The 16,197-nt window shown below is 40.0% G+C and overlaps 1 protein-coding gene across 3 annotated transcripts in view; it reads right to left on the bottom strand.

Annotated features, from left to right (window-relative positions):
• Nucleotides 1–506: 506 nt before the first annotated feature.
• The window catches only part of LOC309720403 (insulin-like growth factor 1 receptor), a 60,650-nt gene continuing 44,959 nt past the window's right edge, over nt 507–16,197 (bottom strand). For all 3 annotated transcript variants that reach the window (XM_082557309.1, XM_082557310.1, XM_082557311.1), the window contains 14 exons: nt 15,869–16,104; nt 14,304–14,471; nt 14,007–14,211; nt 12,450–12,754; nt 12,211–12,344; nt 11,227–11,386; nt 10,986–11,085; nt 9,940–10,010; nt 9,221–9,450; nt 8,975–9,082; nt 8,605–8,767; nt 7,575–7,704; nt 7,307–7,441; nt 507–6,197 (listed from right to left, as the gene is read on the bottom strand). In XM_082557309.1, the coding sequence (XP_082413435.1) occupies nt 5,672–6,197; nt 7,307–7,441; nt 7,575–7,704; nt 8,605–8,767; nt 8,975–9,082; nt 9,221–9,450; nt 9,940–10,010; nt 10,986–11,085; nt 11,227–11,386; nt 12,211–12,344; nt 12,450–12,754; nt 14,007–14,211; nt 14,304–14,471; nt 15,869–16,104 (2,671 nt within the window). In that variant the 3' untranslated portion in view covers nt 507–5,671. The remainder of the gene's footprint in view (nt 6,198–7,306; nt 7,442–7,574; nt 7,705–8,604; nt 8,768–8,974; nt 9,083–9,220; nt 9,451–9,939; nt 10,011–10,985; nt 11,086–11,226; nt 11,387–12,210; nt 12,345–12,449; nt 12,755–14,006; nt 14,212–14,303; nt 14,472–15,868; nt 16,105–16,197) is intronic.

Raw genomic sequence — 16,197 nt, 5'->3', positions numbered from 1 at the left:
TTTTATTATTATATGTATATAATGTTCTTCCTCTACACCCCCCCCCCCCCAATTTTTTTGCACATGTCGAGGAGCGTGTCAGGCTACATTTCACTGTGTGTTATACTTGTATAACTATGCATGTGACAAATAAAGAACCTTGAACCTTGAATAAAGCATTTAGATCCTCCTGAATTGACCTTTTGGCTCACAGGGAATACTTGGATAAAAACTGAATACTGTAATTAACACGGACAGCACATGTGGTTTTGGCAGCTGCATCCAACATCCAGTTTATAGTCACAGGTTACTGTTACCAAATCCTGTTTTTGAAAAATAAGCAACATGCTTCAGCCGTTTATGTTAAACCTGTTATATAAATTCAGCCATATTCGTTCACTGTGCTCATGTTATTGAACTATAAATTAAATACACTGAGATGTTCTACTTATATTTCCTTAAACCTTGACTAGAAATATACAAAATTCATCCCAAATAACATCCGTTCCAACAAAACACGCAGCAAAACAGTTTGCATACATTTTTATTCATCTTAAATCTCCTGTAGAAAAAAAAAAGAATCAGAGAAACAGACATTCTCTTTTCCTTCAGCCAATAATTTTTCCCAGAACTCAGAATATATCGATAACAGGAAAAATTCTTACAACAGCATGTACAAAAGAGAAACCAAAATGAAACCTCAGTCTAACAGATCATTTCAATAAAAACGCAAAAAGTTGGAAGGCTATGAATAATTTACACAAATCAAAAGTACAGGTAACAAAATGACCATCAATGTAACAAAAAAGGAGAGAAAAAAATATCAAAATTTGATTTTATGTCGGCTCTGTGAGGTGTTCCAGTGGTAAAAGTGAGGCAAAATTCAGACCACAAACTCCAAAATACCCATCCTGACCACCCAACATGGATTCGTTTCCTGCAGCTGGGCTTACAGAGACCTCCAGTTTGAAGTTATGACCCTGACAGGAGAGGAAGAAGGGTTTAAAAAAAAAGAAAAGAAAAACGAGGGAGAGCATTTGACTGATGTGGAAACAGGTCTAGAGGCAAAAGCAACAGCTCTAAAGTCCTGTTATGGCAGTAAAAAAGTTGAAAAAAAAAATCCTCAAATGAAGCAAGTAATAGTTATAGTGAAATCCAGAAGTCACACAACCTTCACTTATCAACATTTCTACGTACCAAATACCTGCTGCAAGTATTGACAGAAAAAAAAGTCATAAAATGTGTGCCTGCTGAAACCGGTCTATACTGTCCACAGCTAGAAGAAGAAATCACCAGAGAAAGCTCGTTTTAGACTCGGCGGTGCTTCAAAGTGTAATAAAAGGCAGTGAGGGCTTTCACGGATTTAAACTGTCACACTGAAAATGGTGAAACTGGTGGTTGTCAGCCTGCAGTCCTGCATATATGTATCCTTATGTGTTTAAACAAGTTTTAAAACAGCATATAGTAGCAGCATTGTTTTTATAAACCAGAAAAATAAAGTGAATGATTGTCTAACATCTTCAGTGGGCTTTCTAGGTCGGAACCATCATGGCACAGGTCACGTGTGGGATTTAAAAGGTGCGAATTTGGCCTTCAGGTAGACCCAGTTTCATGCACTACTACTAAATTACAGCTATATTTACTTCTCCTCTCTTTGAAAACCCCACTCGACAGTGTTTTTCCAAGCAACAATGGCATCCAGAACTGTACAAATATTAGGGCAACATAATGAAAAAATATATAGTAATTTCTCAATGTGGCCCTAATACACCCATAAAACATTTTTAAGTTGTACTCTTCATTATATTTTTTCATATTAAACGTTAGTAATTTATAGTACCATAAAGAAAGTTTGCATTGTGTGTGTTTTACCAAGCGAATAGGTGGATTTGCCATATAGTGGCTAGCTTAGGTCACAACTTCATCCACCTGATTACAGGATAACCTGAAAAATACAAAAGATAAAAAGGGGGGATTCTACATGCTACTTCGTAACCCTACAATGTGGTGGTGGATTATGTGCAGAGTAGGTGCAAAGGACAGAACTGCCCTTCCTCCATTCTTGTATGCTTGTAGCAGCTCCTCCAGACTTTAGAAAGCCCAAATACAAAAGCCATCGTGGGCCAAACTTCAATAGCAAGATGTTTGATGGTCATGTTTTTCCCCTTGGAACTTTTACCATGTTTCCAGGATGGTTTGGTTTGTGGTTTGGATTTGACCATGTTATTGACAGCATGCAGTGAGATCGTCATTACAGCCAGTCAACTGTAGGTGAGATGTTTTGTTGTTCTGTACATGTAGATAGATTGGAAAAAAAAGAAAAAAAGTGAGGTAGATGGATGGTTGAAGGATTAATAACAAGACCTTCCCCCACAATAGAGAAAAAAACAAAACAAAATGACAACATATCAGAAGGAAAACAAAAATATCTAATGGGGGATTTTTTTTTTACAGTGATTTACACTTCACACAAAAAGGACATAAATAACCAAGAAACATTTGGGCAAGGGATACACAAATGCTGCTTTCAGAGGCAAATAAACCTTTAAAAATCTTTCTATGTGGTCCACTCTGATCATACATTATGGTTTTTCTTCAGTAAATCTTCATAAAGAATACCATTAAGATTTATTCTCAAAGAGAAGGGCCTCAATACTTGTTCCTTTTATAAATCCTTTTAGTGTCACCTGTGACATCTTAATGTTCCCAAAGGAAAAAAAAAACCTCTCAATGCTATAAGATTAATTTTCACCCATGTCTCAGCCCAATCTTCTACAAACACACGTTTATATGTTGAAAAAAGATAAATAATATGGGTTACTCTAGCAGCCTAAAGAAAACCACCCCTGATGAAGAGACAGAAGTTGATTAGAAGAAGGTGAAAGTATCCCACAGACAGGTTTCTGTACTCGCCTGAAATACATAAATTATGTTTTGCATTGTACTCTTAAGGTTTGCACACGGCACTAACACAGAGCCCTGAAACTGACAAAAATGCAGTATCAGAAAAAAAGAAATGTGAGTTCACATAATACTGTTAGCTAAATGATTACAATGTGGACTAAAAAGAACATTTTATACATCCTTTTATCTTTTATTGCCCGAGATTTTGGGAGGGTTTTGGCACACATTTAATGATTAATCTGGTCATTAATTACTTTTTCAGGACTTTTATGCATGTGTGGGGATCATCTGACAGAGCTGCTAGCCACTTAGCTACAGCTAACCTTTTTTCCCCCCAACTAAACTAGCATGAGGACCATTTCTGGTACAAATATCCCATTTTTAACACAATTATCTTCATATTCGGCTCTTGTTTTTTAACATGAATTAGGGCATATTATGGCAGCATATGATTTAATGAACACTTTTCTTTCATAATAAACCAGAACAAAAAAAAGGTATAACTAGCATGAGCCAGCAAGAAAATGTGTTAATATTTTCTTGCTGGGTAAAATGCTTCAGGTAAAAATGTAAACTGTACTTATCACCTGTATAGTTGGTAACAAATAAAGGAGTAATTAAAGTAAGTAACTTAATTTTTACTCTGGAGTTTGTTTTATAATAAGTTAGCTTGGGTGAACCAGGTGGCTCAGGTAGATAACTAGGATTAGCTCACCCCGACGCCACTGCGTGCCCCCTTTTAGTGTATTCTTGCAGCTAGGTGGCTAAAAGGCACTAAACAAACAGCAAGTGTGCACAAACCCTCCAAAAAAAAGGGGGAAACTAAGGTGATGAGCTGGTATAATAGAAGATTATCATAAATTACATATTTCTTTATTTAATATGCCTTCTGAATTATTTAACTAACAGTATTGTTTATCAGTGTTTAATGCTACATTTTGAAATGTCTCACTTCTACATTTTGTCAGTATTAGGTTTCTATACATAAGTGTAAAGGTCAAATCAAACGCAGCCTGACAACCATTCGGTTGTAAAAACACTGCTTTTGAGTATTGTTAAAAAAAGAAAAGCAGTCAGAGAGAATAAGAATGAGACCGAGGTTTAACACACACCAGGCTGGATGTCTCTGGGTTTTGACAGAACAAGGAAAAAAAAGAAGAAGAAGAAAACAAACGGGAAAGTAGAACAGGATTAAACTTTCCTCTTTGACCTGAGATTTAGTTGGGACACCTGGCCTCTTAAGAGTGATAATGATGGGTAGAAGCGGTTTAATCCAAACCATAGAGGACTGATGCAAAAGGGTCCCGAGAGAGTACAAGAACACCGATGGTCGTCGCACCCCATCGCTGTCCCCTAATTAGATGGGAGGGGAAGTGTTTCAAAACACAAGGCAAATAGTCGTACCTTATACGCAAACACAGAAACGAAACCAGCTCAGATACACTTTACACAGTTACAAGCATTAAAAAAAAAATGGACTGTAGTTGAAACGTTCGTAGATCCAACCTGAAGGAGTTTTTTTTTCTCTTTTTAATATATAGATATTGACTATATTACAACCACAAAGAGAAATAAGGAATAGCAGCTTCTTTCTGTACACGATGAATGTCTCCAACTGTAGAAAAGTTAGAAAAGTGACACAAACAACTGGTGTGTACATAAATGCTCTGCCCACAGAGAGATGTTGTAAAGGTTGGAGACCGATGACTAGCCTAAAAAAATACCTGTTCGAATACAACAACAAAGACGCCTCTGAACTCGGAGAACCCCGACTGAGAGACGTTGTACAACTCGTGTTTATGTTTGTTTTTCCCATTTACACTTTTTCCATCCGCAGTCCTCGCTTTGAGTTTGTTTGTTTTTTTAATTTTTTATTTTTTTTTGCTTCTTTATGGACTGTATTTGGCGGTTTAACCGTAATGGTACAGCACTTTGTGAAAAGATGTGGCTCAATTTCAGATAATTTCAAAGTCTATAATGTCAGATTTACTGTAGTGTAGCACTGTAGAGGGAAGGTAATATCCCTTTTATTTCAAAATAGTGCAGTAGCAGATTTGTTTTGCTTTAATTTTCAATGGAGTGTGTTGGAGAATTACAGGGCAAAACTGCAGAAGAGAGAATCTGACAAACAGTATAAATTTGGCAATAAATTTGGCAGAGTTGACCTTTCCCCCTCTGGTTGTTTGTTTCAGCGAGTTGGCTGTTGATCCGGCATTACGCTGACACTCAGCCTGCAGAGCAACCACACTACTGAACGACCGACGAGACATGCCAGTCACTCTTAAGAGTTTCTTCTTCATTAGATATGCTTAACGTTTTCACCATAATGCCCGTTCAAAAGCAAACAAAACGCCGCTCGTTTTATATAAAGGCCTATAGATTTTTCTTCTCCCATTTGTAAATACATATAAAAAAGTAACAAATGATGGATTATAAAATAAGTTCAGCCATAAAGAGAGAGAAAGAGATCTCACAAATTATTGATATTTTTCTTATTTGTAGTGTTTTTGATCTTCCCACTCGAGGGCAGTGTCACGTTGGACAGCCAGCTGGTAGAAACCAAAACTTTATGAAAAGGAAAAACAGAAAAAGAAGAACATGTTTGCTCGTCTTCCTGTAAGTCTCACTGAATGGTCACATCCAGCTAGTGGACCACGCGGTTTGCTGTATTTGATTTAAAAAATAAACAAAAAAAAATTCCCCAAAACAACAACAACAAAATTTTTTTTTATTCCATCCACTGAGATGTCCAGCAGATGGAAGGTTTGCAGTCTGGTGGGTTGTCCAATCAGCAGGCAGAGGACTGCGGGAGAGGCATGGCACGCTCATTTTTGCGTCCTCCATTCATGTGCGCGTATGGTGGCAGATCATCCAGAGACGGCCGCATTGTGACGCTCGAGCCCGTCCCGAGCCCCGCCCCCGCTGCGTGCCCCGCCCCCGACAGCCCATTAGCTGCTTGCTGGCTGGAGGGGTGCTTGTCCATGGCAGCTCTCGACGTGCAGGGAGAGGAAGGTGAGCTGGGAGCTAGCGATGGGCCAGGTGGTGCTTCTGAGCTTGGGGAAGGGGGCGTCTGTTGGGGAGCTGGAGTCTGCTGCAGTTGTGTCGATGACGGAACGTCCAGAGGAACATCTTCCATGTTGTCTAGCTTTTCCAGGTGGAGCTGCGGCGCATCGGGGGGCTTGTTATCGGCGCTGTAGAAGAAACTGACATCCCTGAAACACGGGTCCAGCTCATCCTTTATGCTGCTGATGATCTCAACAAAGGATGGACGCATCTTAGGATTGTACTGCCAACACATTCGCATCAGCTCAAACCTGCAAACACACACACACACACACACACACACACACACACACAAATAAATAGGTCAGGTCAGTATTCAGCAACAACATGTCCTCCTGCAGTAATGACCCTATCCAGAGGAACTGTACTTTCCTACCAACAAACCAATATTTACTTTTGCCAAATGTTTGCTTTCTGTTGCTAAAATGGCTGTATGACCCTCGTGCACTCGCTTCTTGTTTATGAAGTGCTGAGCTGATGCTGCCTTCACATGCATCCAGCACAGAGAGCTCTGCAGCCAACCTGATTCTGACAAACAAATTTATGACTCAAGCAGTCATAACTTATCAAACTTACACTGCAGTTTGAGTGGATTAAAGAAGCATCTTAACTTGTTTTAGAGTTGCTGTAAGGTGGACTCCGCTATTTCTAAAATGGTCACTTAAAAAAAATTATACTAATAATTTACACCAATATTTATCTTCTTAGAATCAACGTTTTCTCTTGTGTTTACTGGTACCTGGTAGTATCAAACATGCTACTACAACCAGAAGGGGGCAGTAATGCACCTAAAAGTGTTTTTTTCAGAAGTGGCAGCTCCAGGATGTCAAACTGGGCCTGATTTTTATTTTGTAAAGCAAGAGATGAGGTCCGCTGCAAACCAAACAATTAGGACACAACACATCATTATTAATTAAGGAAGTGCACTAGTAAGACCGTATTTTCTAGATATGCTAATGAATAATATTATTTATAAAATTGTTGCTGTTAGGGAAGAGAGCAAACCCTGGGACTTCACATTTGTTCTCCGCATGACTTCACCATCTGATGCATCCTTCAGTGTTTTCTTGTTGGTTGCCAAATTTGTCTGTGACACTCATGACTCTTTTGATGTGGATTTATACTGCGGCTGTTTCACATTAAGAAGAAACACATCTTAAAGAACACAAGTTCACACACTGAAATATAGATGGGCTGTGAAGGCAATCAGTACTGCAGTTCAGCAAATCCAGAGACCACAGGCTGAAGGGCAGCAGTGCCCCTTCACTGAGCGGATAATTAAAATTAACCAGCAGAGAAGAGGAAAACAGACATGAGAGCATTTTATGTGAATGTGCAGTGTGGAGTTTGTGTGTCTTACAGCATATCGGGACAGTTCTGAGGTTTCTCCAGAAGCCCCCCCTCCATGACAAAACGGAGAACTTGTTCATTAGAGAGACCTTGGTAGGGCTGTTCTGCCAGAGTGGCAATCTCCCACAGCACAACCCCAAATGACCTGTATAGAGGGAAATGGGGAGGGGGGCAAAAAAGTGTGCTTTCCATTATCTTTATGACAATGATGACATATTTTTGGAAGCAGTATACAGATAGAATGAAGTCACCATGTGTGTTTTCATGCGTCTGCTTACCAGACATCCGAGTTGGTGGTAAAGACTCCATCTTTCAGGGACTCGGGTGACATCCAACGTACGGGGAGCAAACCTTTACCACCTTTGCGGTAGTAATCTGTCTCATAGATGTCTCTGGTCATGCCAAAATCTACTCACACACACAAACACAAGCGCACACAGACCAAAAGTAAGAAAGTGAAGCAAAAAACAGTCACTTCATTCGATAGAAATGCTTTCAAATTTTTTCTGACTTCTTGGTGTAATTTGAGTGGGTTTGTATTTCATACGGTGGTGCTTTTTACTGGTATTATAACTCTTAAAACAGCATTACATTCACTGCCATCACTTAGGGTGTTTTCACACCTATGGTTTGTTTACTCTGGTCCGAATCAGTTAATCAGTTTGTAAACTTGTAGCTTTTCCCTGCAGTTTGGTTTGTTTTCACACAGAGAAAAATCCAAGTAAACTCTAAGCAAAGCAAAATGCATGACTACAACCCAGTCCCCTCATTGGCCAGAAGTTTCTGTGGATGGAAGCAACAAAAGCAAATACAGGAAGAAAGTGCTATGTTCTGGACTATCAGAGAAGAAGGAGAATTTAAGCTCATGTCATGGCTAGCTGCTAGCCCGTACAGGCATTAACAGTGCCTTGCCCCATTCAGAATCCAAAGCATTTGTAGTTGGTTCGGATGGGGGTCGGATTACGTTCCCACCATAAACAAACCGCTCTGGAGTTCATTTGGAACTGCACTGAGACCACCTCCTCTAAAGGGTTTCAGCACAGTTGTTTTGGTTCGCTGCCGAGTGCTATTACTGTGCTAGCATCTGCACAAACGAACAGTTCAATTTAAACTGATTAAACACAGAAGATGTGACAACACCCTTAGACAGCACATCACATGAGCCTTAGACATTTTAACAAGGCACATCATTGTAGCTATAACTGTCTAGAAAATAGCTAATGATGCTAGTGGTGTGTTTTCTACTTTACTCTGTAATTGAGTTTACACTTAGTGAGCATACTTCCAGTGACAAGACTCATCCTTTACCTCCGATCTTAACAGTAAAGTCCTCGGCTACCATGCAGTTCCTGGCTGCCAGATCTCGGTGGACAAACTTGTTGGCGTTGAGGTAAGCCATGCCATCAGCAATCTGCCCTGCCATCTGAAGCATCTTCTTCAGAGGAGGGAGAGATAGGCTGGACCACTGTTGCTGGAGACATGAAGGAGAACAAGCGAACATGAATTATCTGACCCACAGGTGATACTCTCTCACTGCACTTAATTACAACATTGCATTACACTGGATAGAGATACAATTAAGTTACTATCATGCAAAAAAACCCTACTGATTAAATATTTAGCTTTGTTTTTATTCAGTACTCATTTTCTGTGGATCACTATGACGACAATTTACTACCTCTTTAGGTCGCAAGGAGCGCAAGTAACTTTTTAGATCTCCTCGGGTCATCAGTTCCATGATAACCAGCGTGGGCTGGCCCTGAGAGACCACTCCCAGGAGACGAACCTGCAACAAACATAGGATGATTCAAACACAGGTAACAAAGGGAACTGATGTAACCATGTGGCCATTTCTTCTTAACTAGTCAGAAAATATGAACTACCCTGATTTCTCCGTAAGATCTGAATTTATGTGAGCACATACCACATGATGACAATTGAACTCCTTCATGACGGAGGCTTCATTGAGGAACTCAATCCGCTCTCTCATGCTGGCCGACTCATTAACAGTCTTAATGGCAACACGCGTCTCTGGTTCGTCTTTGACCACACCTTTGGCTATGCCTTCGTACACCATGCCGAATGACCCTTGGCCAAGCTCCCGGCTCAAGGTGATCTTCTCCCGTGCCACTTCCCACTCATCTGGTACATACACTGCACAGAAAAAGGCATTTTTATGTTAGCAAAAGAAGCGTGATTACTTTCTGATGTGTGCTGCCTATCCACATCCAGTGTTAGCTATTTAACAAAGCAGACAGAGAGATAGTGATGTAAAGATTCAATCTTTCAAAAACACATTAGCTAGCCTCGCTCTAGTGGAGAGAGTCCAGCTGACAAATTATTAGTTATTACTGCAGTTGTTTTCTGGTTGATTGTGATTGTTGTACAAGTGTAATATATTTTCATGGCTTTAAATTAGTAATAAATTTGATAAAAACTGGCTGGCTTTGCTCCCTGGCACATTAATGTGCATAGGTTATAAATGTGATTTAAATTCCTATAGGTGTATGGTGGCTGAAGCTGAGGCAGTCTTATTAATAACCAAGATTTCCATCTCAGCAGTGCTGATCACAGGTACTTATCAAATGTTTTGTTTTTCAACTAAAGGCCACTGAATGGACAGGAATGCTTAACTTCACTCACTTTCTGCTGCGCTGAAGTACTCTGGGTTCACTGAAGCGTACAGAACTCCATTTCCGAGCCGATCACTGTTCCTGACAAAAAAATAATAATAATAATTTAAAAAAAAGAGATATATATATATATATCTATATATATATATATATATATATATATATATATATATATATATATATATATATACACACACACAGACACAGAACAGGGAGCATGCATAAGGGTATAATCATGCACATCAATTTTTTTATTTTACAAAGAATACTAGTAAAATGCAACATTCACTGTTGACACAAGTGAACTTTTGCTTCAGATGCATTTACGCTCCCAGATATACTCGACATTTGTTAGGCATAACAGTGCCTGGATAGAGCAGGAGGCAGCAATGCACAGCTCTCTAGCACTTGATCTTCATACTAAGGAATGGACAGGTTAAAGACTGACTGATTTACAAACTAGAGAAGTTGTTGCAGTGCACGTGTGAAAACAAGTATTGTAGTATTTCAATTAGGAAACCTACTGTGGCTGGCTCAGAAAAAAGAAAAAAAGATTAATAGGCCCTAAAGTAAAATCACAGTATGACAGGTGTTGCTAATTTCTTCTGGAGACTCATTACTTCATATTACTTCAGGTTGTTTTGAGTTCAAATCATGCAAATTTATGATCTTCAGTTCTCTTCAGGATAATTTTGGTATTTCAACATAAACACTAAATATTATAACTCCACATACAACAGGGTGCCAATCACGTAACAGATGGAATTCTAGCTTTATTTGCCACTTAGTTTTATGGACTACAATTGGCAAAAGCATTTTTGCTTTGGTTAGTGTGTTGGTTGAGTGACTGTGGATCACAGTGTGACCACACCACCCATTAGTACGTTGTTTAAGTGTTTACTTTGGGGAAGAAAAAGGAAGAAAAGTACATGCCCATATGCCTTTCATTTTGGTTTTTTTCCTGATACAGGGTCGCGTTTCTTTCGGGAAAAGTATGGCATTCTCTTTCTCAGGATAGATCTTTCGTAGGTGACGAAACACTTCTTGTGCACAAACCTTTTCCTGTTGAGAACAACCATCACTCCAATCAGAAGGCAGATGAAGATGATGATGGAGATGGGAACGAAGATCATGGCGTAGAAGATATTTTCATATCCTGCTAGGTCGAACAGTTTGATTAATATCATTGGTAGTTTTGACGTCATTCAGTTGTTAGAAAACAAAAAGGCACAACATTTTGTTTAAAAAAATGCTGCAATCAACTCTAATGATGCATGATCGCATGCGTCTTACTTACGTTCAGCCACATAGAGATCCACAGTTTGTGTCCAGGAGCCATTGCCAGCCAGAGACGTGGCTCTCACTCTGACTGAGTAGTTTCCTGGACTGAGGTTGGACAGCCGAACGCCACGCTGGGCCCGATACATTTGACCAGATACACATTCATGCTTCTCAGTCTGACACACACACACACACACACACACACACACACACACAGAAAAGAGAGCTTATTATGGAGTAAGTTTTACTAAATCCAAATCAAACATCCAAGGGCCTGCTGTTTTTAATTTGTACTGTGCAATAAATAGTAAGGACAGGGTTTAGGGTGCCAGACCCATTCTGCCTCAAGATGAATAAATAATAAGTCTCATGTCTGGTCAGTGGCGTATTTGATTGGTTAGCATGTACTTCTGAGACCCAGCGTTGCCACTGTTTTTATGGCGTTTCTAAAACGTAACTCCTGTTTGTTGGTTCAATCTGTTCTGCATTTAAAATGAGCACATTTTAACATGAGAACACTTCTGCATCACATTCTGTGTGTCAGAACTGACTTCCCAACATTTTCAGAGCATTAGGTTAAACTGAAATTCTGTGTTGTGCAGTGAAGACTAAAGGAATAGTGATCATTTGTTTTTCATTAAAGGGAAAATGAGAGATTATGGCGTTGACTTTGATACTTGCAAACGTGAAATGGCTCTAGCTAAATGACTGGCAGACAGACTGGGTAACATAAAAATCTCTTCTTTAAAGCTCATTTTTATAGACTTGCTTTGATGCCACATCCCTTTTTTGTTTTTCTTTTGTGTTTTTTGTTTGCTATTAGCATCTGTCCCTTTTGCTTTAATGTACTTTGTGAACTTCCTGCCAGTCTTAAAAGTTAGCAGTATTATAAGTATTACTTCAGATTAATCACTTCATACAGAGGAGAAGATGATCTACGAGCAAAAAGAATTCTGAATAAACTACTGAATTTACTGGAAACAAAGGCAGTTTGTCCTACCTCAGCACCCAGTTTAAACTTGATCTCATACATGAGGATAAGTCCGTTGGGACGAGGCGGCGTCGGCCAACGCAGAAACACCCAGTCCTCGTGGCCTTCCCAGGTCACTGGACCCGGGATGTCATCGGCTTTTTCTGGTAAAATCACAGCCAGAGTTTAATTACAATGGGTATCAAAGAAATCACAGCTTGGTCATGTGTGTCCCAGTTGCCTGTAATGTTTCAAAACAAATTGCTGACCTGCAGGCTTGGTTCTGGAGAAGACAAACTCCGCTGCGCTGCAACGTACGACCTGTCGATTGCACGCATGAACATCGATGCGGTAAACCGTAAAAGGCTGCAAGCCAGAGATCTGCAGCTCACGTTCTGTCACTGATTGCTCAATGAATTCAAATTCTTGGTCTGCCGGATCCTGTTCGGGGGTGCTGCTGTTGCCAGCGGCTTGAAGAGGAGGGGCAGTGCTACTGTTGCCGTGCAGGTGGTTGCGGCGGGAGTGAGTAGAGTTGGCGATGCCAAACAGATCTCTGCGGCGACGATCTGCTGGCCTGAAAAGTAGAGTCAGAGGAGAAATTCTAAGTGTGAAACAGGTGGATTTTAAGTGACATTAAGCCCAACCTGAGTGCAATTTTTCATACTTTGGAGCAAGATGTGAAATACTGCGGTAAACCACAAGACGCTGAAACCTGTCTGTCTCCTTTGTTGTTTACTTCTTAGCTCTTTAGGTTTGTGCTGATTCCAGAGTTACTGGAATACTTTGCTCAAACTTGACGTTTTAAGTGATCTGTTTTGTTTTTGTTGCCACTTGGCTTTTGGTTCAGCAGCTCTGATGAAGCATGGTAGGAACACTGTAAACAGAATTACTGAACAGCTCAGTTAATTTTCTAGTTACTAAACTCTTACAGGCAAAGCACACAGTACGTGCCGAAATGTGATATATCAGACCCACTAACACAGCTGAGCAACAAGAGATTACCAAGTAGTTTCCCGCATGTGCCTTTATTTCATAATATTTCATTGGATGGAATACCAGACAATGTTATTGCCAAGGTTTTGTCTCAACCAGAATGAAATATAGACACCTTTTAAATGGCTTTTGAAAATGTATCCTCAATTATATTTCGTCTAACACCAAGAAAGAAATGTTTTCTTTGGCTAATTATAGTTAAACAGTTCCAGCCAATCCATAAAAGACTCTGGTAGGCGTGTAATGATCACATCAGCAGAGTTTACAGATACTGTCCCATTCATGTTGGTTTGCACACATCTGTTAAAGGTAAGCTCAAAACTAAGTGCAGAAAATATGATGACACTTGATGTTTATCTTTAGATGGAAGTACACAAATCCCTTTATTCTGGCCTGGCAAAACACACCAAGAACTAATTATTCCCAATGGACTTGCACATGTGTGTTGAGACAAAGAAATAATGTGATGCAGATGTCCGAAGTGCAATGCAGCAGGGTGACTACCTATCACTAACCAAATCAAACAGAAGCTGAGCCACTATGCAGGGAAATGAAGAAAAAGTAAATACATTTGTAGGGAAATTTCAAGAAGGATAAAAAAATATAAAGACTGAATTATCACTCCTCATTAGGCTTGTAACTGCTATGCATAATTATACTGTATAATGACTAAAGACCAAAGGAAGAAACTGATCTCTAACCTGAAAAATTACTCAAATTGTGCATGCATAGATATTTGGTTAGTTCACATAGGGGTAAAAATCAAGTTAAATGTTGCCGTAGCTACACAACGGCTGTGCCACATGGAGAAATAACGATCTTGGGTTAATCACCTTGGTGTGAAAATGGAGTTGTGCAGGAAGTTTTCAAAGACTTTTCGGTAAGAGGCGTCAGCAGCTTCAGCCTCCAGGTCTTCCACTGATTTGGGGCAGGGACAACAGCCTTTACCTGCCCCATCTGGATTTAGTTTAGTTGGCTTTGTCTCCTCTTCCTGGTCTCCCACCCCTATGGCAGCGATCCTAATGGGAATCTTCAACTCTGCAGGAGAAAGAGAAAGATTTGTAGTCCGTTTGTGACTTAATTATTAGCAGCAGGGGTGGCAATGGAAGTTTATGCCTGTGTGCGTGTACCTTTGGAGCAATAATTGTGCTGATAGAGCTCTCGGTCTTCCGCTTGCTGCTGCCATCTTACCAAGTAGTACGTCTGGTTGCCATTCGCTGAGACAGGGGGCGACCAGCGTACCACCAGTTGAGTGGATGAGTTGGAGTACGCTCGCACATCCTGAGGCATGGAGGGTGCTGAGAAGCACAGAGGCATAAACTGATTTCTAACAACTTTTGAGTAAACTCTTTTCTCCTTCAGGCTGCCAGTGCAGATGTGATCGTCTGACATCACAGTGCTGCTATGTCTTTACACTGCAGCTGGACTTATTTAAAGCAGCCTTCCATTTCATCTAATTACTGCAGTATATTACAGTTTGTTTAAATCAGATTTTCTCCATCTCTTTGACTTGCAGCTGTGTTTATTTCAAACAGTCTTCCTCTCCATCTCCTTACAGTATGTTTGGATAAAATCCAGAAATGCTTTAATTCTGACAGAGAAATAATCCACTTCTATTTGCAAAACAAGTAACAACTAAGCATATGCTGTACGGTGGTTTTAAGGTATACCAAACCATTTAGTATAAAAATATACTTCAAGGATATGATTTTCAGTAACATCACAGTTGTTTGCTACTTTTGTTAAACTAATAAGGGAAATAAAGCAGTTGCTAATTCAAACCACCAGAGGTCAGTGACAGTATGGCAGCAGCCAAACAGTAAGGCCAGAAAGCCAGCTGAAAACAATGTTATGCATTGGTGGGGATACAGTAATGCCCCTTTGGGATTGTTTAGACTGAACGATAGAGGGGAGTCGAACAACACATATAAAGCTACAATGCAGTGGTGGTGAAAACATGGCCACAGCAGGATACCTGCAATTCTGCAACTAAAGATATGGACAAGGTAAATATGGTTTTTTGGTTTTTTTGACTGATTAGTTTACGATTAGCTTTGGCACTAAAACCAAATGATGAATCTTTATTTTTGGGTTGGGTTAAATGGCACCAGTTGTAGTTTGCACGGTTGCCTCATGGCAAGAAGCTTCCTGGTTAGATTGTGCTGTTTGCTTGTGTTCCCTGTGCGCATGTTGGTTCTCCCTGCATATTCTGGTTTCCTCCTACAGTCCAAAGACGTACGTGTTAGATTAATCGGCGATTCTAAATTGATCGTAGGAATTAATGGTTGTGTGTCACTCTGTGCTGGCCTTAGGATGGACTGGTGACCTGTCCAGGGTGTACACTGCCCTGGACAGATGGTTTTGAAATAGATAACACACTGAAGAATAAAGCAGTATATGAACGTGTGGGTGAAAATGGGGTTTGCAGTGTCTAGCACTGAGAAGTTAATAACACCAGAAAAGTGCTACATAAATGTCATTTTATTTAAATTTCCTTCCCATTTCAGCTGCTTATGTTGAATGAAAACAAAGGCATTACTTGGGGATATTTAGTGTCGGCTTAGTCAAACAACAATTTTGCTCTTTAACTCCCTGGTTATTCTAACGAACAAAAAAGTACTTTCTCCACTTTTAGAGAGAAGAAAGTACAGACTGTAAGAGACTAACTTTTGATCTGTGCTGTTGTGGTGTTTACCTGAGGGGCTGGTGCGGATGTAGACCACCTTGCTCTTGGCTCCTGGCATGTGTCTATCCTCCACTGTGAGTGTGATAGCTTTAACAAAGATAGCATATTGTGTCCACGGCTTCAGGTTGGACAGAAGAACTCCAGGATCTGACTCCTTGTCAGGCCTCAGCTCCACATCCACCATATTCCAGCTGTTGGAGCCACAGCCATCCTGTCCCTCAAACTCTGTGATGTTCTGGTAGGGCCTGGAAGAAAAGGGCGAATTATTAATTTATTACTGTACATCTATTTAATTCATGTGTTTTTTATTACACAAATGAAGAATGTCAGCAAAACAC

This window comes from Aulonocara stuartgranti, assembly GCF_965226115.1.
Source record: "Aulonocara stuartgranti genome assembly, chromosome: 1".
Taxonomy (NCBI): domain Eukaryota; kingdom Metazoa; phylum Chordata; class Actinopteri; order Cichliformes; family Cichlidae; genus Aulonocara; species Aulonocara stuartgranti.
This window is presented reverse-complemented; position numbering and strand designations above follow the sequence as displayed.